Below are 25,414 nucleotides of genomic sequence, written 5' to 3'. Positions count from 1 at the left end.
TAAAGCGTCACGACGTGTCTAAAATTAGCAGTTTACAAAACAATCCGGGTTTATAATACCCCGAGCACAATGAGGGCAGAGAGCGCAGGGGACGGCTGTTTTGAAGGATAAAAGGGAACCTCGCTCGAAACCTTTATCGGGCGAAGAAATCTATCTGCATTGTGTTTCGGTTCTGATACCAGCTGAAATAACTGCTGAAATAACTAGGAATTAGCTCAATTGAGGCAAGGCACCAGGACCACGCCGCCTTGCCCCAGCGATCGGTGCGAGAGCTGCCCACGGGTATTTTCTGCCGGGCTTTAGGTTCCCCTACCTTTGTGAGTGCTTTTCCCCTTTGCACGCTTTGGCTTCCCATGATGGAGAGCAGAAATGGATGGGTTGGTTTCCAGGTGTTCGTTGATCATATTCACGTTTTGGAGCTCGTGTAGCACCAAAGCTGGAACTGCTGGGGCTAATTTCGGAGGAAAACGCCCCAGCCGCCCTTCTGTTGGTATTATTGTTATTTTTAATAGGAATCCTAAACAGGGAGCAACGTTTCACACAAGGGTAGTCCCAGAAGAAATACTCCTCCCATCGCCTGAGGAGATTGAGGTGTCCTTTAGGGCAAGATTTAACCATCACAACGGACAGAAGGCATGCGGAAACCACGCAGGACTGGGAAGCAGGCTCCTGCTGCCCCCGATAATTAGTGGAATTAAAGGAATTAAAGCCATCGGGGGGATGAAATGGCTGTGAAGGAGAAAGGACCTTTCCTCCTGGAAAAGCAGCTCCCTTCCCGAGGAGAATAAGTGGATCCATCGGGTCTGCAAGGGGACGGACGTGCCCCGAGCGCGGATCCAAGCGAAGTCCCCAGGGATTCTCGTGCAGGAGGACACCAGAGCTGGAAATGCCCCCGGTCTGCTTCCATTTCTCACACTCAGAGAGGGAAACACGAGCCCTGTCGCTCAGGACCAAATAAAGGTGGGCACTGCAGCTCGTACGGCCTCAGAAATAGCCACAGGGGCACCGGGGTGACACGCCGTGTGCACGCAGCCGTGCTTCGAGGACAAATATAACCGTGCCGTCAGCAACTGCAGGGCTGCTGACACTCCTCGGGCAGGTAATGAAAGATCTTTCTTCCGCTGAGGCTAAAATAAAAGCTTTCCTTGGCCAGGTTTTCCATATGACCTTCGCTGGGGTCAGCTAACCAAACGCTCTCCTGTGTTTTCCCTCCTCTGGGGCCTCCTGAAATTCCCAGTCCTCCTCCCTTGCAGACCTCTTTGCAGGAGGAAATGAAAACCACACGGCCTGGATGGGGACAGGACCCATTAGACCATCTCATCCTACCCACCACGAAGACGTTTCCCTACAAGAAACTTCCCAAATGCTCCAAGTCTTCCTTCGAAAGCCCAGGGCAGCGCCGTTTCCACCTTTCCTCGTGGGATGTTGCCCACAACATCTCCCCGCCGGGCAGCCGTCCCCATTGGATTTTCCTTTTGAAAACTTCTTCCTTTTCAATTTGCAGCCCCCATTTCTCCCCTGCCCGTGTGCATTTATGAGCTACACTAATTAAACAGATTAATCCGAAAAAAAGGAATTGCAGTTTAGGAATAAATTAGCGTGCTTTCCTTTTATCCTCTACGCAAAGGACCAGCGTGTCAAACAAAGTCTCGAGCCTCTCTGACATCTTCCATTGCTAAATTGGTCCCACTGCTCATAATTACACCTCCCCTCTACCCAGACAAGTTCATTCGCTTCCCTTTCCCCCCTCCTTTTTGGGGGAGAAAGGAGGGAGGCAGAGAAAAAAGGGGAAAGAGTGGGATCGGGGGAGAAAGGAGAGGGACCCGGCCCACCAGAGCAATCCAGGTGGTTACAACAGTCCCAGCACGTATGAAAATCGAGGCTCTGATGAATATTCCTGAGCCAGTTGTAGATGTAGGGTCTGGGTTTATCAAATAATAACATCCCAAGGAAAGCCTCGATCCCGAAAGTCCACCGCGACGTGCCAGCGCCTTTCCTGCTCGATTTTAAATAGAAAATTACACAATTTTACACCCAGCTCTGCCCGTTGGGTTGCCCCTTGGTGATATGAGCTGCTCCGAGTCTCTTAAGATATTTTGGGGATTAATCAGAGTGGAAATTCTCGTATTTAACAAATAATTCCCCCGTTGGCCTAAGAGCCCCCCTGGTCTGGGCCGTTCAGGTGACACAAGAAGGGAAATAAATGGATATTTATGGTCATGACTTTCTCAGCCTAGACTTTAGGGTTCCACCTCATTACAAACACCGACTTAAATGCAAGATCTCCATTTCTCGTGGAGGCTGGGAAGTGTAAAAAAGGGACATTTGGGGGAAAGGTGAAGGCAACGGGGCGGAATTGCCACGAAGAGCTCACCCACACCGCTGGACGTGGTTTGATGTGCTAACATTTGGTCACCTTAACGCCTTCTCACCCCAAACATTTCACTTTTTAGTGTTTCTCCAAAGGAAAAACATCTTCCCGTCCAAAGATCTGGAAGTTAGGGGGACGTTTTTGGTGTTCGGGGCAGGAATCCCCCTTGAGGGGGCTGGGCGCTGCGTTAGGGCTCTGCGCTCGCGTTAGCACCAAAGCTCGGGTCCCACCCTTGTGCAGCGTGGTTGAATATTTCCAAATGTGAATATTTCGGCCTCAGCGTGCCCACATCTCCTCCTTTCCTTTTCCAACAGCTTCTCCTGGAGGGGCAGGAGGCGATCAGCCGAGCTGCAGCGAGCGTGGCAAGAGCCTGGAGCCGCTGCAGCCGCTGGCCTGGCGCCAGGCTGGGCTTTTTGTGTTAAAAATGCACATTACGGAGGGCTGGAAGAATAAATATGTATTCTGAGAGCTCCAAGGCTTATTAACGGACTGAAATAAAGACAGGTGCTCCTCTCCTTCCCCTGGCTTTTTGGGAATCGTCGATGCCCGAAATCAGAATCGGCACCGGAGGCGTTTTTAGGGGAGGCGCAGGATGGGAAGGGCTGGCCCCTAGCCCTGTACGCCTTGTTTCAAAGCCTCCCAGGGAAAATAAAAAGCCTTAGAAAGGCCACGACCGCTGTCAGCGATGCGAATACCTCTGAAAAGGTATTCTGGAAGCGGCCTGGCTGTTGGGAGAGGGAAAGCATTAGAGAAATGAAAGCGATTGAGGCGAAGCTGCCCGATTCTTCCCCTTCCCCGCACGCAGAAACCACCGGGCTGCTCCATCACGAGCAAACCACTCTGAATGCAGCTCGCTGCTCGGAACATCACCGAGGTCAAAAGCATGACTGAAAACAAGAAAAAAGGATTAACCAAATGGATGAGATAATCTGCGCAGCTATAATTCAGGCCTCGGATGTCCAAATAGCTGCACCGCGGGGCTCGAGCCAACCGCTAATTTACAGCGCTGCCGGGCAGGGGGGGGGAAATCCCACCCCCACAAGGCCAGCAATGCCTAATTGCTCCTTTCTGCATCTCTGACACCTTCCTCGGATGCCCTACAGCTGGTTCCAGCTCGCAGAAGGCTGTGGAGAGCCTGAGAAGTGGAGGGATGTCCTGGCGCTCTCGTGGGTCCCCGGAGCGAACCAAGAGGTGGTGGCTCAGACCACGGGGGCAGGAGGCCCTCAGAGCCCAATGTGATAAAAAGGGAAGGGATGGATGGGGTTTTGCAGTGTTTTTACAAGACCTGAAGTGCAGGCAGGAGCTTGCTGGGGTATTCAGAGGCTTTCTGGCGTGGAGGTAACAGCATCACCGGCTGGTGGAGGTGGTGGCTTGCAGGAGGGGTCATTTCTTGGGGTCTGTGACCACAACCCCATCACCCTCGCACAGAAGCAGCATTAATCATCCTTTTTTTTTTAAGGATCTGCTCAGCTCTCATCAAAATGGGGTCTAGGCCAGGAGGTAAATGTAGGACTGCCCACATTTTGCCTTCCATTTGATGGCACAGCCGAGCTTTGTGCAATACCCAACAGCTTTGGGAAAAGCATGCCCAGAACCCGATTTAAGGAAGAAACCAGAAGACCAGCACTGAGGCAAAAATCCACCAAAACTATTCAACGAGGCCTCTGTAATTTAACAGATCTGTATGTTTAATTCAAAGTTAAATCAAGGGGGAATCCCTTCTGACAACGGGTTCTGCAGACATCTATTGGGGACAGACGGAGCCAGCCCCACCGTGGGTGCAGATCTCACCAGGCATAAGAAAATAAAACCATTTTGCTCTCATTTCATGGCCAAGGCTGGGGTTTACATACTGCCCAGCATGGATCTCAGGGGGAAAAATGCATGAAGGGGTGCACCAGGAGCCTGCTGGGCACAGTCCAGCTGCTTTCGTGGTGGCACCGAGCAGTGATGCTCAAACCAACCCCAGGATGGGGAGCAAAAGTGATCCTAAGCGTGCTGGTGACGACCTGCACCACATCACCCTCACGGCATTTTCGGTTAAGCAGTTGCTAAAGATGAATCATCGTCCCCAGCCAGCTGACGGTGCTCAAAAAGCATAGAAACGGGCACTTTTATAACAGTAGAAAACTCTTAAACACCTGCCTGAGGGGTGAGCAAAGTAGTGGCTAGCAGTTAGAGTCTTCTTTTATTAAAGGGCAAATAAAATTGAGCCAGGAAGAAGATGTTTGGAAGCAGTTAATGCAGAAGAGAAGGTGGGTTGCCCACCCAGCACCTTCTGCTGAGTACCTGGCTGATGGACGGGGATTTTTGGGGTGCTCGGGGAGTTTCTGTGCCTGTGGGCACCCGGCTGTGTGCCCCCTGAGCCAGGGATTTGTGCCAGGAGCTGGGGCATCGCTGCGACCCCACAGGCTGGCGGCTGAGCAGCAGATCCCTTTTTTGTGCTCGGTCCTCTGGGGAAACAAACCTTAAAGTGTATGTGAGCTCCTGTCCAACAGATCTCAGCCTCCTCACAGCTCTGCAGGAGGCAGAGCAGCACCAGCGACATCCCACGGGCACCTTCTGGCACCCGAGCACCCTGCCCTGCTCCCCGTTTTCTCAGAGGTGGTGACGGGTCGGTGAGCCAGCCCCGAGCGCGCGGTTGGTGCCCGCGCAGCTGAAGGCAGTGAGCCCTTGCAACGGCGGGCTCAGAACGGTTTTGCAACTGTAATTTCGGGCAAGGCTCAGCTGTGCCTTCACAGGGACACCTGCTGGGGGGCTGAACCCCTGAAGAGCTCCACGTGTGAACCCCGGCAGCTCCAGCCGTGCGCCCATCCGAAGCCAAGTGAAAGCATCCCGGCAATGCCACCAGCCCACCAGCACCACGGGGTCTGGCTGGCCTCTCCTGTCCAACCCAACCCCATTTCTCAACTTCAGCCCTTCCTCGGGTCACCCTTCTTTCTGTCCCATCCCCAACCAGTTCCCTTTCCCCAGGCAGAGCCCACATCCCCTCCCCGTGCTGCTCTGCAGGGACGTGCGGCGCGCGGCAGCGGGCGGTAACGAAACCCGAGCGGTTTGTGGCTGCAGAGCCCTTCCTGCTCCTGCCCCCCTGCACCTCAGCAGCTCAGCCAGCGGTTTAGGTGCTGTAATATCCACTCGTCTGGGGAGAAGCAGCAGCAGTTAATGCACAGAACTGGTTTTTCCCCAATACAAAGCCTTTTGCAGCAACTTGGGTGCCCCTCGGTTCCCTAGTGGCACCGTTTTGTTCGCTCACTTTGGTCACTTCTCCAACCCCCCCTGTAGGACTGAAAGCAGTCCACGTTAACATTTTAGGGTGTCTTTTTTATTTTTGGTGTTTTTTTCTTCATTTCTCTTTAAGGACAAGATCCATTTCTGCTGGCAGACCTCCACCTCTTTGGGCTCGTGCTTCCTCAGAGCTCGGCACAAGGGCAGAGCCGAGGCTGCCCCCGGTATCTCCTAGGGGAGGTGCAGGCACAGCAGCACGCTGCACCTGCAGGGGACTTTGCAGTGGAGAAAGGGAAGAGCCACGCAGCAATCAAGCACGGTTTCAGCGTATAAATGCCATCCTAATGAAGAATTTTACCTCACAGAGCTCCTTCCCTCTCTCCAGCTCTCCAAGGAGCCCCCTGGCCTTGCTGAATTGCGCATCAAAGCAAATGCTCTTGCAGCAGCAAAAGCCCAGGGGTTGAAATATTTTTCTCCCCACATGCAGCAGGCTTCAGCCAGCATCCCACCCGCTCCCACAGGACACCAGAACCAACCCCGACCCAGGACAGAAGCACCTGGAGAGCAGGAGAGCGGGTGCACATCTCACAAATGCACCAGCCTTGACGGGTATCTACACGCTGCGTTCAAAAAGCAAGTCTGGGAGTCAAATTTGTGACTCAAACAGCAACAGTCCCCCAAAACCGAGCAGCACTTTAGCACTTTCCTCCCCCTCAGCCTCCAAATAATCCTTGCTCGAGCCATCAGGAATAATTTACCTCTTTCCACAGTGAACTCATCCCTCGGCGCCGCAGGTAGCAGCTGCCTGTCCTCGGTGGAGGTGCTGTGACGCCTGGACCAGGCTCAGAGCAACTGGCTCTGCTTGTGAGACTGATACAGGTTTTTGTCTCAGAACTGGAGGATTTACGCATCAAAAGCTCGCCTGCCTCTCCCCACCTGCAGCAGCTTACCTGCTACCAGCTCCTGCTTCCCAAAAACCGCATCTATCGCCGACCATCTCCGTGGAACATCACGGCACTGCGAATACACCGCTCCTCCAGGGGGTACCGCCTCCAGCCTGCCTCATTCCCCGTCTCCATCCTCATATAACGCCCCACAGTTATCTATTTGCCCTAAAAACGACTCGGTGTGAAAAGGGAACAGGTCCCCGAGCGAGCAGGGAGGAACCACGAGCAGCTCATGCCTGCGCGCGCTCTGAGTATGACAAAGCCACCCGACCACAGCCTGGAACTGCCAGAGCTCCACGTGCTGCTTGCCAAATTCCTGCAGCATATGTCATTTTGTTCTTTTTAATCATGGCAGAAGCCACAGAAGATTCAGACAGCGACGTGAAAGGAAAGGGCAGTGGTCAAGGGGGACGATGCCTCGTAAAAGGGGAAAATAGCGGTGATGGAGTGAGCCTGAGGATGGGGTTTCCAGCGTGTCGCTGCTGGAAAGACCTGGTAGGTTGCTATATTTACCTTTCAGCAGTGAACTTGGGGTATTTGGGCTACAAAACGCCGGGATGACATCACGAGAAATGCTCTGCAGTCAATGAGCCAGGTGAAGTTAGCCGTGGCTAGGTAGGCGCGGACCTGCTGAGCCGCATTGCTGACCCGCATTCAGCCCGGACGGATCGCTCAGCACTCCGTGAGCTTTGTGTCACGCCTTCAGGTCCCGGGGCAGGAAACTTGTGGGTGCGACTCCGTAATTTCACAGCCTTCAGCTTGCATAAGGCGGACCCGGGTGTTCTCATCGATCCCTCCGCCTTCGGTGTCCTCTCCGCGCGGTGCCGTGAGCAGGTTTGTCAGAAGGGTGCCCCGAATCTCGCACTAAACAGCCCAAAAAATAATTGCACTCATCTCTTCACCAACAAACCCAAAGGACAACTGGTTAAATTTCCTTTCCGTGCTGTTACTTACCAGGCTCTTCTGCCATCTAGTTTATCCCCGGGGTTTCCAAATCCCCCCCTGACGTTTGGCAGCCTCCTTTGCCCCGGGGAGAAAATGGTCACTCGGGGTTTCCTGCCGCAGACCTTTCATCTGCTCTGCTTCTTTGTTGGCTTTTTATCATCAGATAGCAGGGAGCTGGCTTGTTAACATCCCCCCGTGACAGTGGGACGGGGAAAAGGAACAGCATCAGCACCGAGGACGCCCTGGAAGAGCAGGAGCAGACAGAGGTGGCTTAAAACAAAGGCAACACGCAGCGCTCCATCCTTCAGAGGCACATCCCGGCCTCCCGCGATGACTAAGGAGTCCGAACGTCTTCCCTTCTGTGTTTTCACTTCCTCGACTTGTCATCTCCTCCCATTGTTCTCCCCAGGCTTAGATAAACTCCCTGCTGGCAAGGAGCGGGCACTCACCTCTGTTACCCAACGCCGCGCACGCAGAGGAGCGCAGGTTTCGCTGGGGCGCAGTGAGAAAAAAGATCTGGTGTGAGCTGGGAAAGCAAACATTTGAATCACCTCGTATGTCCTCTGATGATTTGAAGGACATTTTCTTTGCAAGGAGACGCGGAGCAGCTCAGCCCTTTCACGGGACCAAAGGCAAGCAAAGCAGAGCTGTGTCTGAAGTCCCTGATGTGGAAAAAAAAAAAAAGATTCCTACAGATTCAGCTCCACCAGCATTAGCAATAAGTGTGATGTAATTAGCCTTGCTCGATCTCAGCGCAGGCACAATGTTGAGGAAACCCTCAAAACCCAGCAAGCGAACGCCACCGAGAAGGATGCACCGAGCACAGGATGCAGATGGCAGCTGCAAGCCTCCCGAAAGTTTGGGCTGTGGTTGCTACGCCCCGGTGCAGCTTCCCGTCCCGCTCAGGTGCCAGGTACAGCAGTTGCTGCCAGCAGTTTTTCAAGACCGTGTTGCAAAAAAAAATAAATAAATAATCACCCGTTTCGAGATCTCTCTGCGCTGATCGTTATGCTGCAGGAGGAGTAAAGATGAGGTCTTCCCAAACACCTGCGAGGGGAAACCTGTTTGCAGAACGAGGCACCAGAAAAAAAACCCTACTGGTGAGGGAGGAGGCGGCTGCCAGCAGTGAGACGGAGGGTGGAGGTGTTTGCTCCTACACAGCAGCTCCAGGTAGGGCCAGCAGGTCCCTGCACGCTTCCTGGTGGGGTTTCTGTACACGGTTGTCTCATCCAAGGCCTCAGTGCTGGCGATGTGTGCTCAGCGCCGATGGTTTATGAAATGGGTCCTCCGAACCTCGGGGTGGTTTTGGCACGAACAGGCCACGAGGTCAGCTCACATCGGCAAGGTCAGGTTCGAGGTGGAAGGTTGAAGCTTCACGGAGAAGAGGGCTGGTCCAAGTGCCTGCAGGACTCAGGAGCACAAGCAGCAGGGATCTGTAACTTCTGCTCTCGGGGCAACCTTGGTGGGTCTGAAGTGTCCCCCAGGAGTCAAGCTGCGCATCAGGAAAAGCCAAAATCTGAGAGTGGCCTTTAAAACTTTGACAAGGAGCAGCGTTGATCAAAACTGCATCTTCTAAGATCAAAATCAATCTTCTAAGTGGGGTGAAAAGCCTTTCTCAGCTTGGCCACCATCCGACGCAGAAGCCACCGGGGTGAAGAGCTCTGCAGAAGAACCAAGGTCTTCCCGACCACCGGACGCATGGCGAAGGGACATGGTGCCAGGGTTGGGTCATCTCCTCCTTGCTTCTTCTGCAGTTTGCTCCAAGCTGAAGATGAAGTGATGGTACAAATGTGCCTTCCAAGGAGTTTACCTTTCAGGGCAGCTCCTGGAAATCTCCTCGGTCCCCTCCGAGGGCAGCCGGTGCCTCCGCGCAGCCTCCCTGGCAGCAGCAGCGCTCCAACAACAAATTAAATTTCGAGTTAATATGGGAACGCATACCAGCGGAGCGAGCCAACCACAATTACCGACCATTATCTGCCAGGAAAGATCTTTCAGTTATTGTGGGTAGAGCCGAAAACATCAGCTCGGTGATCAGCACCGCTGGAGACGGCGAGAAGAAAACCACACGCGTTGAGTATCGCGCAACGCCCCGGGGCACGGCGCCTCGCTCCCCACCTCCCAAAGGACGCTGGCAACGCGGCTGGGAAAGGCTCAGGGAAGGACAGGGATGATCTGGAGGAGGTGAGCAGCTTCTGGTGGACTTTCTCGGAGGACTAAATGTGGTTTGAGGACCCCCACCCTCAACAAAACGTCGCAGCAGGCGCTCCGGTGTCGGTATGACTGTTGCCAACCCCCTTTTTGAGCAGCTTGCCGCTCAACCTGAACTTCTAAGCCGCTCAAAAACCCCAGACAGCCCAGCTGTGTCTGCAGTAGAGAACCATTATTCATCACAGAACCATCTCGGTGGGAAAAGACCTTCGAGGTCTGCACGTCCAGCCTCCTGCTCTGGGTGCGCCGCGGCGCTCTTCCCAACCCAATGCCGTAGACGCGAGCGCTGGGACCACGCGTGCACTGCCAGCCTCGTCTCCCACACCTCTGACATACTGAATTGGTCTCCAAAACAAAGAGATTCCCCTTTTTCCCCTACCAAAAGCAATTTTTGAGGAAATAAATACATTCTAGACAAGGCCTTTTAGACCAACAGCCCAACGTGTTCATCTTTTCTACGGTCTACTTGCCCACTGCCTAGAAAAACAGAGGATGATCAGCTAATTATTTCATACCAGCAAGTTTAGTCAAATTTTAAGTGATGATGGTGGGTTTAGCATCCATTCAGAATTCTGAGCTAAAATGCTAAGCCAACCTCTTTACGAGAAGCCTGCTTTTAAGCCACCCAAGCTTCGAGTGATCCTCTCGCAGCTCTTCCTATTCCTCCGAGACGGCGTAATTTGCAATATTGGATAATTCCAGGCTGCAAGCCTGAAGGTTTCTTCGAAACGTCAGCTTCTCGCTCTTTGAAGACAGACTGATGGCACTGGAGCTAATTTGCTTAATTAGTAATTTACAGGAAGATCTCTCCAAGAGAACGTAAAACCCTTCAGACGAAACGCTCTAAGTGCAAAACCAAGAGACCATAATGGGTGTTTACGCCCATCTTTCACAAATTTGAGGCTGTAGTTCCTGCTGTTGATGGACTTATTCCTCCCAGCCACGGAGCTGAACCCCACAAAGGTCAAACACAACTGTCCCAGGCTCTCCCTATAACCGGGAGAGTGTTTTTCCCAAAATCACGCCAAGATGGAAAATCCTGATGAGATGCAGAGAAAATGAGCATGGACATCAGGACGCTGTCACACGGCCCCGTGCGCCCCAAATGGAAGGAGTTTTCCCCAAATTTCAGCAGCTTTGTGCTGTTCCCCGGGCGCACAAACCTTGCAAAACACCCATGGGTGTTCGCGGAGCGCGGGGAGAAGGCTCGCCCAGATGTTCGTTTTGTAAGAAATGATAATTCATGCAAATCCCTGCTCCGAGCACATTCCACAGCCGCGCATCTTATCGCAAGCCAAACAAAAAGCACAGATAGATACGTTTGAGACCCGTAAGCCTGCGTGAAAAGAATTTGCTCTTGTTACGGCTTGAATTTCCCCCTCTCCCTGCCGGTAAGCTCTCCAGCACCGCCAAACCCCGAGCAAACCACTAATTCCAGGGGTGCTAAAAGGAAACGTAAACCCCAACCGCGACGTAAAGCAACGCCTGTGGTAGAGGGCCAGAGATATATGGAGAGATAACGCAACCCACACTCACTCAAGAGACTTTCTTAAACATTTACAGCCCCCCAAAAAAGTGAGAATAAAATCCTGCCCGTGGCATTCGTCCCATCCGGGCTCCCGAGCATCTCCCCAAACGTTGCTGGGTTTGGGGTGTTTGCCACCCTGGTGGGAACTCGGAGCCTGGAGCCTTTCCAAGCTGCTCAACCCAAATGTTTTAAATGCTCAGGTGTACATGGAGGGTCCCACAGTGTTAGGTACAGTCAGGTGGCTTGTGGAGAGCCAGCTAAAGGGGTGTCCCCATGGTGCAGACACCCCAAAATGCAGAGGGAACGGAGGAGCTGTGGGCACCCACACAAGCCCTGGGGCAGAAAACCCATAGCAGGAGCCAGGGGAGCTGCCATGGACACCCATCTGTCACCTCTGAAGCACCAAAAATCCCTTCCTCCAGCTCCTGAAGACCCTCCCATGACTTTTTTTTTTATCCATTGCAAAGTTCTGCTCACATTTAGGTGCCAAAACAGTGCCCTCCAGCACCCCGATGCGCTCCGCAGCCAGCCTCAGCAAGGCCAGACCCCAGGTTCTCGAGCAGGGATCACCAAAACTGCTTCTTTTTAGCTCCGTGCACACTTGGGTTTCCTTTCCCAGTGTTGTGCAACAGCTCGGTGCTTTTCACAGCAGGGATTTTCCTCCGTTTCATTCATCAAGAACCGAGTACTCCCTTACGGCACCTGGAGCTGGACCAGCTTTCCACAGAAGCTGGAGCGGGTGAAAATAAACTAATAAAATATATTTTTAGGTTATTTTTTTTGGGGGGGGGGGGATATGGCAAGCTAGAACCTGGATTCCAACTCAACCACGAGGCTTCAGCAGAACAAAAAAATCCCTGTGCTGAGCGCTCTCAAACGGGAGTCGTGCCCCTTGCAGCCCGACGCCAACAGAGCCCGCATTATCCTTTGGGGGAGGAAGTCGGGTTTTTTTTCCACTTAGCCACGTTCCCAGGTAATTCTTAAATAAGATTTCCCTTCCCCTGTGTTTAAAGGGACAAGGAGGTAATGCCTTAATGCCCCTCCGTACTGTGTACCCAACCCTAAAACAGCTCCGAGCGGTCTGCTGCCGGTGAGCCGGGATTTATTTCGAGGAGAGGGCAAATTCCGAGAGGCCAAAATTCGCAGAGCTTCTCCCCTACCTTAATTATCGTCAGTAAATCGTCCACCTGCATGTCATTAGGAGCCCATAAAGGTTCTTCCAGCGGTGCCCCCTGCAAACAAAGCAGAAAAAAAAAGAGCTTTTAAACCCCAAACCAGCAGAATTTCCACTGCGAGGCAATTCCGCGATGTTTTAATCTGCAAGCAAAACGCTCATTTTTGTTATTGAGACAGGCTTGGGGGCAGAAGGAATGAAAAATGAGCATTTTGAAAACCACAGCTAGAAAAAGGAGAGATATTGTTCTGGTGGCTCTGTCTAAGTGTGCCTTCACCCAGGGCAGCAAGGATACATGTCGAAGCGGTTCCGTATTTGTTCATTTTTCCCACCCCAAGCACGGAGGCCACCAAACCCCAAATCCATCCCCAAGGCTTGTGACAACCCCACGCCGTGGCATTTCCAGCTTTAGGAAGCGGGGCCGGGACAAAAGCTGCAGCCCCCTGAGGTTATCAGCATCATCTGGGGGCTGAAAGGGAATGGGCGAAGCTGTTTTGCAAAAAAAAAAACCAAATTTTTTGCAAAGTTTGGAGCGTGACGCACGGGGTGGGCGCTCCCATCGCCTTCCAGGAGGAAGCTGACGTGGTGCCGCAGGAAAAACCTTCACCGGGAGGTAGGAATTAAAAAAAAAAAAATCAAATGCAAAGACAGAACGAAAGCTGAAGTGAGGTGGTTGTAAAGCTGGAGCAGCAGAAGGGGATTCCTGATGGGCACCTGGCTCCTTCCGACGGGCTGGGAGCTCAGGGGGGACCTGCACAAACACCTCCTCGTGGTACAAACAGGAGAATATCGATGGCAAAAAGGCAAATGCATGACAGCCCACCTCGAGAACAGCACCATTAGCTCCTGTAATGGTTATTTGCAGGTGTCAGGGTTAGCGTGCGTGTTATTTCTGCGTACGTTCGGATGGAGACAATTCAAGCAGGTGAACCCGTTCTCTGTTAGGGCGCATCAACCAACAGCCAAGAAGATACTACGATTTAGGAAGGAGCTTCCATTTTCTAGAGCCAAAATTCAGTTTTCCAGTTCCCAGAGCACCAGGAAACCCAGCACTGATGGGGTCCAAGCATTTCTGGAGAACACAGCAACACAAAGCTCGAGGAGGAGCTTCACCTACAAGAGAGACCCCAGGACTCAGCAGCCAAACATCTCCCAGCCAACACTGACTTCAAGATCCCTCTGCACGCCTTGCAAGCAACAAGGGCAGGTGAAGGAAAAGTTTACTGCGTGCTCTCCTATTTTAGGTTCACTGGAAGGAAGTTTTATTGCTAAGAAGCCAGGCAAACTGGCCTCGTGTTTCTCGAAATGCACACGTAGGAGAGGAAGAGTTGGGGGTTTGCAAGCTCGCTGCAGCTCCATCCACGTGAAAATGAGAAATACAAGCTCAGGAACCAGGAGGGCAGCTATCAAAGAGCCACGTTAACGAAGTGCTTTGGGGATTGCAGCACGTGGTGGGGCTCGAGACAACCCCACTGGGTTTGTCAGTCCGGGACGAAACGCTGAAACGCTCGAGATCCGCTCCCCGCTCATCCGGGGCTGACAAAGGCGGCTTACGGATCTTGGGCTGCTTATTAAAATAATTAAGGGAGCGGTAAGCCAGGTATTAGTTGGCTAGACAGAGCAAATCCCACCGCCGGGGTAATCCACCTGCAAGCCAAGTGTTTCCAGGGAAATCGGAGCTGCCCCTAATCCCTACGGATCCCGGTGCAGGGAGCTTTCATCCTCCTGCCTCCCGCCGCGAGGTCTTCCTGCCGCTCGCCCCTTCATGCTGCCAGGGTTTTGGGGGCAAACCGACATGGGAATGAACGTTTTGGTAAAAAAAAAAAACACAAATTTTGGATGCTTCGTAGCGTGGTGTGGGCAGCTTTGCGCTCGGGTTGAAGGCAGAGCCGCTTCTCTCCGCGCGTGTTTTAATCAACGCACATAAATCAGGGCAATCTGGGCGTAAATCAGGTGTGGTTACGCTGGTTTTGATGCGCCGAGCGTGTCTGCAACCTGCCATTTCCCCAAAAAAGGGGCAGGAGACCTGCAGGGATCGCTGGCACTGCCTGAAGCCTGAATTCCCCTTCCTACAGATCTCCCCTGAGCCCCCACCGGCTGATTTATGGATGGAGACAGGGGGAGGCTGCCCGAAAAATGAACCATCGGGGTGCAAACACCGATGTGCAAGGAAAATAATAAAGGGTAGGAGGCTCAAACCCGCGGTGCTTTAATTATCTGACCTGCCCCAGAGGAGCAAGGCATCCCCAGCAGGATGGGAGCTGCCGAGGGTGGCTCTGCTCCTGCCCGGCTGGCACCAGGGCAGCTCCTCAGCTCCTTCCATGTCCCTGCCAGAACCCCTTGCCAATTCAGTAGCCAAATGGGATCATTACGAGGAAAAATCCTACCTGGGGGACTCGGGCTTGCTCTTACTTCAGAGGGAACCCGAGCTTGGGCTGTTCTCCGGGATGCAGCCAGGAGCATTTCCTCTGACAGTCGTGCTGGCGCTCTGCCTGGCTACAGAACACGCTGCAGAAGAGCCCCGAGCACTGACCCGCTGCTAGAAGTGCTTAAAAAATACCAAATGCTGAATTTTCAGAGAATAACGGGGCCTAAACACCAAAGCAGCAAAGGAAGGGAAGCCCGAGTGAAAGGTTTTTAAAGGCTTTCAGCCTCGGCGTTCCTGCACTATCGCATCCCTTCGCCGCTTTGATGGGATAAATATCAGAGGATGGTTTTGGAGCACCCAGCAGCTGAACGTCCAAGGTACAGAGGCAGGGCACAACCCAGAGACCCTGCAGGCTGCAAATGTGACAAAATCCCATGGAGACACCCGGAGGAGCAGTGATCAGAGCCACAAATGCTGCTTGCATCCAGGCGCAGCGAGCAAACCCCAACCGACCCGCGGCAAAGGAAGCAGGAGCAGCAACGGGTTATTGTGGGGATGCAAAAGCAAGGGCTGCCTCAGAGGGGGGAAATCCTAAAAGGACAGGGATGTGGCAGGCTGGAACTGGGGCTTTTTTTTATTATTTTTTCCCCATCTTTACTCATCTCTGCCTCTCCACGCAGCGCTACGGCTCCTGGCACGGTCCAGCAGCAGCACTCTGACCTCTGGAGCTTCCCAAACCCCCCAGGCACAAAATCCCTTGGCACAGCAGCAGTGTCAGGCACTCGGACAGCTTTTCTCCCCACCCCTGGGTGACAATCAGCTTGGGTTTGCCCCCAGCACGTTAGCTTGGGATGGCAGCTGAGCCGAAGATCCATGCTAAAGGGTTTGCCCGGAGACTTTCCAAAACAAATCGGTGCAAAAAAGGCAAACACAAAACAGGCGCTGCCCGCACCATCAGCTGGGAGCTGCTCGGAGAGGAATACAGTTAAGATTTCAAAAGCCAGGTCCGATAAAATGATTCCTCAGAGCCCCTTAAAGCATAAAACCAGCTGGGTTTTGTTTCCATCATGAACAATTTCTTTAATTGCTTCTAAAAGAGCCCAACCTGGAGATCTGGGGCCAGCCCCTGTCAGGGCTGAGCTCCCGGCCCCCCTCCGCCGCCGCCCCAACCCGCCACGGCAATGCCTGCCAAACAATTGCTGCCCTTTCTGGTAAAAATAATAATAATAATGATAAAAAAACGCAACAGACAACCCCCCAGCAGGTATTTCTGTACCTGGACACCTGCATGTTTCCCGTGCAGGAGCTGGAACCGCGCAGGCACGACCGCAGCGAGCGCCGGGACTCCTCGCGGCTCTGCCTGGTGATTTTTCCCCTTCCAGCCGAGCACAAAGCATGGCAGAGCCGAACGAGCGATGGGGAGGGAAGGGAAGAAAGCGCCTGGCTGCCTCCCCGACGCCCCAACGAGCTGGCAGCCGGCGGGAGGTAAATCTTTAAATCTTTACCACGCTTCCAAGCACAGCAGCCGCCGCGCAGCCGCCTTCGTTTGGGTGCCAGCCCTGCCGTCCGTCCCCCCCCTGGTATTTCATCTCCACCCAGCTGTCCTCACCCGCCCTAGGGCTTCCCTCCCCCAGCAAGCCCTTAATAAACCTCTCCAAAAATCGCTTTTTTGGGTACTTTTCCTGGAGCCACGCTCGCTGTGGGTGCATCCCACCTGGAATTAAGAAGGGGCAAACAGCGAGCCCTGACCGAACACCTTAACCCAGCGGCTGGCACCCAGAATTATACGGAAGGGGCACCCAAACTTCTGGGCGAGGGTTTTGTTTGAGCCGTTCGGCTCGCCGCCACACACCTGATAAGAGGCTGCAGCACCGCCACACCCCGAGATAAAGCCCCAGGGCTCGAGCCTCCAAATCTCCATTCCGCGCCCTGAGCGAGGGAGGGGGGGAACAAATACCTGAAGCAAAGGCTCTGTGCCTAACGAGACCGTTTCCAATATTCTGGGCAAAGATTCCTGCTTTCCTTTCCTCGCCAGACCTGCGTGTGGACGCCGAAATGGTGCCCTCGTGTTTGCTCAGCCCCGTTTCGTTGCCTCCCGGCGCCGCTCCTACAGACGCTGCCCAGCTCCGATGCCCAGCGCAGCAGCACACGGTGGGCCCCTCCTGCTGCTGCTGGCCAAATTCCGACCTCGTTCCTTCTCAGGGATTTTGGTAAACGCCAGGAGACCCTCCAGGAGACCCAGCAAAGCTTTAGGAAAAGGGCATCGTCTATAAATTGAAGCGATGTGGCCGGGAGCGGGGGGGGAAACCAAAGGCACCGCAGGGTTCGCCACGGACCCCGGGGGCCAGGTCCCAGGGAGATGGCCCAGCCATAAAAGAGAGGTGCTAGCACCCAGTTTGGGTACTGGCAGATACACAGATGAGCTGTGACCCTACCCAAACACATTTTGGGGTGGCACGGTGCCCCTGAGCTCTGTGCCACGGGTGTTAGGGCTGATGAGAGCCTCGCGCAGAGGGCAACGCGCGGCGCAGCCGCCGAGCTCTCGTTTCTAGCTCAAACGTTTGCAACCTTTTAATTCCTCTTCCTCTTGAGAGCTCCTTAACGAACGTAAATACTTAGGAAGGAAAAATAAAAACGCACATGACTCAGTCAGCTCCCTGTGCATGGCTCCTGCCCGTGGCTCCGTGCTGGTTCCCTTTCCAGGAAGGTTTTGGAGCGCATGAGCTCGCCGAACCGACGGCTGTGCCTCTCACCCCTCAATTCCCCAAATGTTTTGGAGGAAAATCCCACGGCCCCAGCTGGCTGTTTCCCTGCCAGCTCTCGAATTCAGGGATTCCTGTTCCTGACGAAGCGAGAACGTGGGCTGCTCCTGCCACACACACACCGGGCTGACACGGCCAAGGCTGCAGCGTCGCTCCCAAATCCCCGGCGCCGCGACGGAAACCTGCCCTGCAAAAAGTTTGTGGCTTTCCAGGGTCCAGGAGCCAGCAAATTCGAGCGTTTCTAAAGGTTCCCCTCCTAAAACATCCCCGTCCTTTCGTCAAAGCCCACCCCACGGACTGCCAAACAGAGGCACAGCCGCTGGAGTGCGCATTTTCAGCAGGTCCCGCAGCTCACCCGGCGGCGCTTTCAGCCCTTCCCGTGATTTCCTGCAGCCTCTCGCACGCAGGGAGCGGGGCAGGGAAGCCGAGCGGCCTTTCAGGAAGCCGCCTGGAGAAAGAAAACTCCAGCCAGATTTCTAAAAATGGGTATAAGCTGCCATAGGATGTGCTTCGTCCCTCGGTGCAGACGGGTTGCTGAGCCCCGGCTATAAATACGGCGTTGGCGCGGCCGGGACGTTGCGCTGCCCTCCTTTGGGTCACAAGTTCAGAGCTTGGGGAAAAGCTGCTCTGAAAACAAGGGCTCCTTTAGGGCTGTTGTAAATGCCCGAGTTCCCCAGCACCTTTTTATGCTGGGAGAAGGGTTTCACATCACATCTTTTATCCCCGTTATCGGTGCTGATTGGGGTCCCCCCTTAGCACCTCCGTGGCATCCCGCTCCCATCGAATGACGGACGGATCCCTCAGCAGGTTGTGGTGGTGCAGAGCAAAGGTTCGAGAGAAAGGCAAGCTGGAACAGTGAAAAAAAAAATTAAGCCACAGCAGCCGAGGCCAAAGGAAGCAGGGTTTCCACTCCTGGCACTCGCACCCTACAATTTCGGGGCGTTAAGGGAAGATTTCCACCTCCGGGCTTGACCATCAGGCTCCAATTTTAGAGCCACTGTCAAAATAAACTGTGGTTTTTGAGTGCATCCGCCAGCTTTTTATAGGACAAGGAACCATCACCAGTTGGTTTTGCTGGCGTTTATTTATAACTGGCTTGAAACACACCCCCCGTGACAGGGCTTTCCCTCCGGGTAACGCCGGGAGCACACGGAACCGACCCTGTCCCCAGTCCCAACGTTGGCTCTGCTGCAGCTTTGAGGGTGGAGGGAATTGGAGAGGTTGGGCACGCACCCACCGAACAGCACAGATACCCAGGGGGTCTCCAGAGGGCCAGAAACCCGAAACCTGGCTCTTTTTGTGCAAGCCACAGGAGTTTTGCTGGAGAAATTCATTGGCGAGGTGCTGGGGATGGCAGGACAAAACCCATGCGACTCCTGGTCGCTTTTGGGTTAAACCTGTGCCACCAGCGCAGAGCCCGGGTTACCAGCACTCCTTGTGTACAACCGCCTCCCCTTTTTCCTTTCTCTCCGTGGCCAACGCCACCCTGGAGATAATTTTGTCTTCATTTCCATGTGAAGTTGCACAACGACGTTGCCAGCCCACCTGGAGGCTCCTCCTGCCGAGCACGCGGAGGGAGGCAGGCGGGAGGCACGAGGTGCTTTGCATGGGGCAGGCTGTGCCGGCACAGCTCTGGGGCAGGGGTTATTTTCCCCCTGTATCATCCTTTTTTTTTTTTTTGTGCTACGAGGAACTGAAACTTCTTCCTGCAGATCACATGCTGGGCAGGCCCTCGGTGCCCGGGATGCTGGCCGAGGCTCGGCAGTGGGATGTCTCCAGGCTACCAGCACCTGCAACGAGCTTTAAGACAACAGCAAGGCAGCTAAATCTAGCTCTCACACAACTGTTCTTCCCCCAAAAATCTCCGCAGCCCTAAGGAAAAAAGAAGAGATCCATTTAGGGTGGGTACGTGCTGCGAGCAGGACAGGCTCCCAGCAAAAAGGAGAGGCTGAGTTCCTTTTTCTGGCTCCGCTACCACGTTGTTTTATCCCTGCTCTATTCCTTTCCTTACCACCCTAAATCCCGTCGATTAAAACGAGGTAGAAACCATGGAAACTTTCCCTGCTGCTCAGACAATCGGAGAGCTGACGGAAGCGAGCAGCAAAGCCCCCAGCACGAGCTGGGCGCAGGTTTTGCAGCAGCCCCAGCTGCGGCTAAATGCGCTCGCGGTCCCACAACGCCACAACAAAAACATCCGAGACAGCCCCTTCTCTTTCACAGGTACTTGAAACTTGAGATGATTTCATCCTTTTTCCTCCCTTAACTATTTCCAGCGGCGTTTTTCCCTGCTCTGAGCAACTCCAACATCGTTAATATCCACAACAAATTCGCTCCGTGTTTTATTTATTCCGATTAAACTTTGGACACTGCCATGCTCCTGAGCATGCAAGTGCCGGCAAACCCCAAAAATACAGAACTAATACATTTAAATGTGTTATATTTAAATGTGTTGGGCCATTTAAATCCATTCAATGGATTTAAATCCACATTGAATGGATTTAAATGACCCAACCTCCGAGGCTGGGTGGTTTAAACAGCAGCGGTGGATGGCTCGGAAACCCCGCGTACCCCTAAAGAGTTAAAATGTAGTTATGGAGACGGGCACGATTAAAATTCTGGGCGAGTGTATTTAAATGGCAGGGAGAGCCGAGCTTGCCCAACTGGATAGTCAGACCACAAGTTCCCCCAGCCACGGCTTTGATTTTTCCACCGCGACGCAGACAAAAAAAAAAAAACACACAAAAAAACCAAAATCCTCTTCTGCTTTTGGGGCGCGCAGGGGGGATCCCGCTGCGTGTTGCACGGGATAGCTTGGGAAATGATTCCTCTTGGTGCTTCTGTACCCCTGAATTTCCCCCGTGGTGTTTGAACACTGCCCACGGCCACGCTACCTGGGCACTTACCGGCTTTGAAAGGCTGCTGGGATGGAAGAAGAGGTGATGGTGTCTCGCTGTGGGATCAAATCCCTGTCCGAATCACCTCACACAGGAGCTCGGGGTATGCCAGGAGCTGGCCGTGCCCCCCCCAGACCCCGTCACCCCTTAAAACTGCTTTTATCAGAGCACACCAAGAGCTTGGGTTTGGGGTCCCCACCCTCAGGTTGTTTTCAGGAGGGGAATAACCCAAGAGCTGCTGCAGAGCACGGAGACACGGGGTGCTGGGTGTGATCCTGCCCTTTTCCTTCCCCATCCGAATTATTCTCCCTGACACAGCTGATTTTTGAGCAGAGGCAGCCAGGGACTTGCACATGGACAGAGAGACACGGGGACAGGCTGTGCCACGCAGTCACCACCCCAGAGCTGCTGTAGAGGACAGATTTTGCAGTCTTATCCCATGTACTCAGCATAAAAGCACCAAAACCAACAGGAGCCACATGGATGGGTGCCCCAGGGATGCTCGGAGCAGAAAACTGCCCCCCAGCTGCTTTTGGGTCCCATCAAATCCACATTCAGCTGCTCCAGGACCAACAAGTGCCTGCGCACGTGGTAGGGCTAAAACCAAACTGCTCTGCTTCGTGCACGGCCCAAAAAGGCTGCTATTGGTATTATTTATAAGTCACGTAGGTAAAGGGATGAAAACTTCACCCTAAAGCTGAGCCCAGAGGGAAAAACCTCCTGTGCACGATGCCGGGGACCCCGCAGCACATCCCCGCGGGGACGCCGGCTCCAGGCACGTCCTCGCCGCCCCGCTGGGCTCCCGCTGCCTTCCCCGGGCTCGGTGCTGCTTTTGGAGAGAAAAAGAGAGGCAGGCTGAAAGGCAGAGCTGCCAGAAAGCAGCCGCCGAGGTAACCAGTGGCAACTGTGCCTAATCCAGCGCGGGGACAAAACCGCCGGCCTCATTCTTACCCGCGGCACGTGTCGGGCCGAGCGTGGGCACGGCCGCAGCCTTCTCCTTTCAGTTTCAGAAGGGTTTCTCTTTTTATTAATGATTTCTGTCTTTTTTTTTTTGGTCAAATAAGTAATTTTAAGAGACGAGGCGGGAGCTGGTTTGAGCCTAAAGGAAGCGCAAAAGCTTTTTCCTCAGCACACGTGCTCGGTGCACAAAAGAAATGTGTTTTGGTCTGTTCTTTCCATAGTGTTGGAGAAATTCCCAAGAAATAAGCTGCTCTAATGCTCCCGTTCTTAACTTTTTTAAAAAGTATTACAAGAAAGAACAGATAAATACTCGACATCATATTGAAAATAATGATTTCAGCAGTTCTCTGCCCAATACTCAGGCCACGGCCCCAGAAAGATGTCTCGGTGCCAAAGGATGCAGCAGCATCTGGTCACCTCCTGGGTGCATCAGCAGCAATGCAGGTCAAGAGTGGAAGCAAAAATATGTTAGAAAGGCGTATTTGTTATTGATTTTTTGAGAATTTGCTAATCACCAAACGTGGGCTAATGACTGAGGCTGAATGCAACCCGATTGCTAATCCGCAAAATCACAGAGCTGGAGGGGTTGGAAGGGACCTCGAGAAATCATGGGGTCCAACCAAATTCGTCCAGATTGTTGGTAGCTTCTTCAAAAAATACAGGGTGGCTACTTTTTATTTCTTAGAGCTCACACAGAATACTAATTTAGTCAATTCTGAGCTGAGAAAGCGTTGTGGCTTATCCCAGCCTCAACCAGGAGAAAATGGCATGGATTAAATGAAGACAGAAACCCATTTTGCCCATTTTTGATCTATGAACATATCGGAGGCATGATGGAGCACAGGTGTATGGAAAGATGAGGAGGAGAAACATCAGGTGCCTGCTGGCTGCACCAAGATACGTTTCTCCCTTCTTCCCCAGCACCAAGCTGAGGGTTTAGCAGCTTTCCTGCACCTCCAAGGCCAAGGATGAGCCAGGCTCTGCACCAGAGTGTGTGGTAGGAGGACACGAGAGAATGGATGTGAGATGAAGTGAGAAATGTTCAAACTACGGAGAGAAACTTCAGCACCATGAGGTTGGTCAAGCAGGGCATCAGGTTGCCCAGCGAGGCTGGGAAATCTCCAGCCTTGGAGGTTTTCAAGAGCCACACGTGAGCAGCACGGCCCAGCGTGACCCTGCTCTGAGCAGGAGGCTGGGCCAGAGACCTCCAGAGGTTTCAGCTAACCTGAGCGACCAGTGACCCTACCTTCCTGGGTGTCTCATCATCTGTTAGAGCTCGTGCCAGAAAGCCAGCCCGTGCTGCCGTAACTGGATGAGGAGTGATTTTATTCTCTGTAACTCACTGCAAAAAAAAAAAAAGCATATGCAAGAAAAGAGAGGTTCCGTCCCCTACGAGACATCCTCGCACCCGGATGCTGAAAACCTTCCAGATAACGACAGTCCCTTCCTTTTGATTTCACCCTTTGCCTCAGATTCCCCTCGAAACAACATTTTCACGGCCCTGTAAATGCAAACAGACTGCTGCCTCGCAGGCAAGCCCGGGGAGATTTTCTTCTCCACGCAAAAAAAACAACACAAAAAAAACCAACAAAACCCTCTCGATTATTTATGCCGCCCTTTGAACAACACCAGCTATTGTCGGAAAGCTGTTTGCAGCGTTTTCAAGCTCTGAATGTCACATTGAGAGTCTGCTCATGCTGCCACGGCCCGGCACAAAACGCTTGCTTCGAGGCACCCCGAGCACAAGCAGCGCCGGGCAAAAGCGAAACGGAAGCCGGTGGGTGTGCCGGCCACCTTTTATATCATTTATATAAGGATATTTAAAGAAAAAAAACAGGCGAGGGGTGGTTGGTCGCTTGATTTTAATCTGGGGAGAATGGAGAAAAAGGTGAAGGAGCAAGAGGCAGAGCCAGGTAGGCGAGCGAAAGCTCCAGCTCGGTGCCGTGTAGGAGAAACGCGGGGAGAGGCACAGGGACGGCGGAGCTGGAGCCCTTCCCGGCAGGACCCAGCGAGGAGGGAGCTGGTGCCAGAGGGCTGTGGAGCAAAGCGGGCAGGCCCAGGGAACAAGCAGCCCGTTTCCTGCTCCGTTGCGACCGGGAGAAAGGAACCAGGGCTCTGCGACTGAGCAAACAAAGCGCGGTTCCCTCCAGGCTCCCAGCGCACGTTCCCCTGCAGGAACCAGGGCCGGGGAGCGCCCGGTGCCGCCCTGCCGCAGCTAAAAAAAAAAAAAAAAAATAAATAAGAAAAGGTTTTAAAAAAAAATAAACCGCCAGGCTCTTTTTTTTTCCATGGTGTGTTACGTTACAAAGCAAAACTGGCCGGGTTGCAATCTTCCGCAGCGCTCCTGCGCCGCGCCCCGAAGGCCGGGTCTCGGGTTACCCCGTACCTGCAGGAATTTCAGCGCCTCCGCTAGCACCCAGCCTTTAATCTGCAGCTCTTCCGAGCCTCCTGCAAAGAAAGCAAGTGTCGTTTCCTTCCCCCCCCACCTCCCACACCCCCGTGCGCCGACGAGGAAGTCATAACCCGAGTGAAATAATAAATAGGGCCCGGCGAGGAGGGGAGGCAGGCAGCGAGAGGAAGGACGGTGTTCCCGCATGACCCGAACCCAAAACGCCTACTGAACCCATCCGTTTGGGCTTTCCAGCAGCTTTCCAGCGCCGTGCAGCAAAGCTCCTCCCGAATTTTGGCATCTCCACCTCCCTTCTGCCCGCAGGATGGGTTTTAAGCACGGAGGGTTTGACCCGACCCGATTGAATCCCTGCAGCCCAGGGATCCAGTTTGCCACCCCTCGCACGGGAACCTGGGGGTGTTGCTCAAGCTCCAACACCCTCTCCAATCTCAATCCACCATGAAAATATTTGGTGAAACGCATTCAAGGCTTGATAGAGGTGCGTGGACTCCACCATTACCACTTCACACTCAGTTTTCCCTCTATGGGAAAAAAAAAAAAAAGGCAAACTTTAACTATAACCCAGCGCTGCTGCTCCTGCTCCCATTACCTTTGGATTTTTCCAGCGCCACCACCACGCTGTGGCATAAATCAAGAGATTTATGCAAAACTTGATTTATTTCCCACTCTTTTTATGAGCAAAGGCTTTCCCTTCAGCCGCACCGTGGTGATTAACTACGTGCCTACTGGAAACCCGGCGCTGCCAGGAGACCGGCGCGTTTCGGGGCTGAAGTCTGACGAGATGTTGGAAGACGAGATTTGCCTTTAAAACTAAAATAAATGATTTCCAGGTCCCTGGGGGACAGGAAAACAGATTTCTGGTGCTGTCCTCGTGCTCTGTGCAATCGGAGCAGGATGAGTTTGCACAGGGCGAAGGGGAGGGTGTTGAAGCCACGCTGGGGTCAGTCTTCCCCCAACAACTCGAGGGGGCAGAAAGGAAATCCATGCCCCCCTGAGGCATAGTGCAGTGCTCTCCCTGCTCAAAATATTATTAAGCTGATGGAGCACTGGCCAAGAGAAGAGATCTTCGCTTTCTCCCACTACACCTTTCCCGTTTCCGTCGCGGTTGACGTTGGCACGCGTTCTTTTCACGCAGACGGAAATTACAGAAGCAATCGGAGGAGTACGCTTAAAAAAAAATAAAATATTCATGAACAATCTCATTTTTTCCATTCTTTCGCAGCCCAGCCACTCCACACAGCGAGCCTACGCCCCCACCGCACCGCGGATGAGCCACCTTCTCCAGCAGAGGCTGGCATCGCGTCTGCCCGAAACCATCACCGAGTCAAAGCTGCCGTTGGCAGCACCAGCCTGTGGAACAACAGAGCCCTGTAAAAATAAAGCTTTTGGGTAAACAGAAGATTGCACTTCTTGTGAACAATGAATATCCTTCAAGCGTTTGATACAGAAACCACCCAGGCAATGCTCAGCTCGCTGCCCTTCGGAGAGACTGACGGGTTCCATCCCCGCACGAAACCCCACTAAATTTGGTGAAAGTATTTTGTCACCGAAATCCCAAACCGGATTTGCACCACGATTTTCTCCCCCCTCTGAAAACAAGCATTTAATCTACCAGATCCGGT

At 53.3% G+C, this 25,414-nt stretch overlaps 1 protein-coding gene across 1 annotated transcript in view; it reads right to left on the bottom strand.

Moving 5' to 3' along the window:
• The window catches only part of PTPRA (protein tyrosine phosphatase receptor type A), a 79,701-nt gene that overhangs the window by 30,328 nt on the left and 23,959 nt on the right, over nt 1-25,414 (bottom strand). The window contains exon 3 of the mRNA XM_032187134.1: nt 12,385-12,456. Coding sequence (XP_032043025.1) covers nt 12,385-12,417 — 33 coding nt within the window. The 5' untranslated portion in view covers nt 12,418-12,456. The remainder of the gene's footprint in view (nt 1-12,384; nt 12,457-25,414) is intronic.

This window comes from Aythya fuligula, chromosome 4, assembly GCF_009819795.1.
Source record: "Aythya fuligula isolate bAytFul2 chromosome 4, bAytFul2.pri, whole genome shotgun sequence".
Lineage (NCBI taxonomy): Eukaryota > Metazoa > Chordata > Aves > Anseriformes > Anatidae > Aythya > Aythya fuligula.
This window is presented reverse-complemented; position numbering and strand designations above follow the sequence as displayed.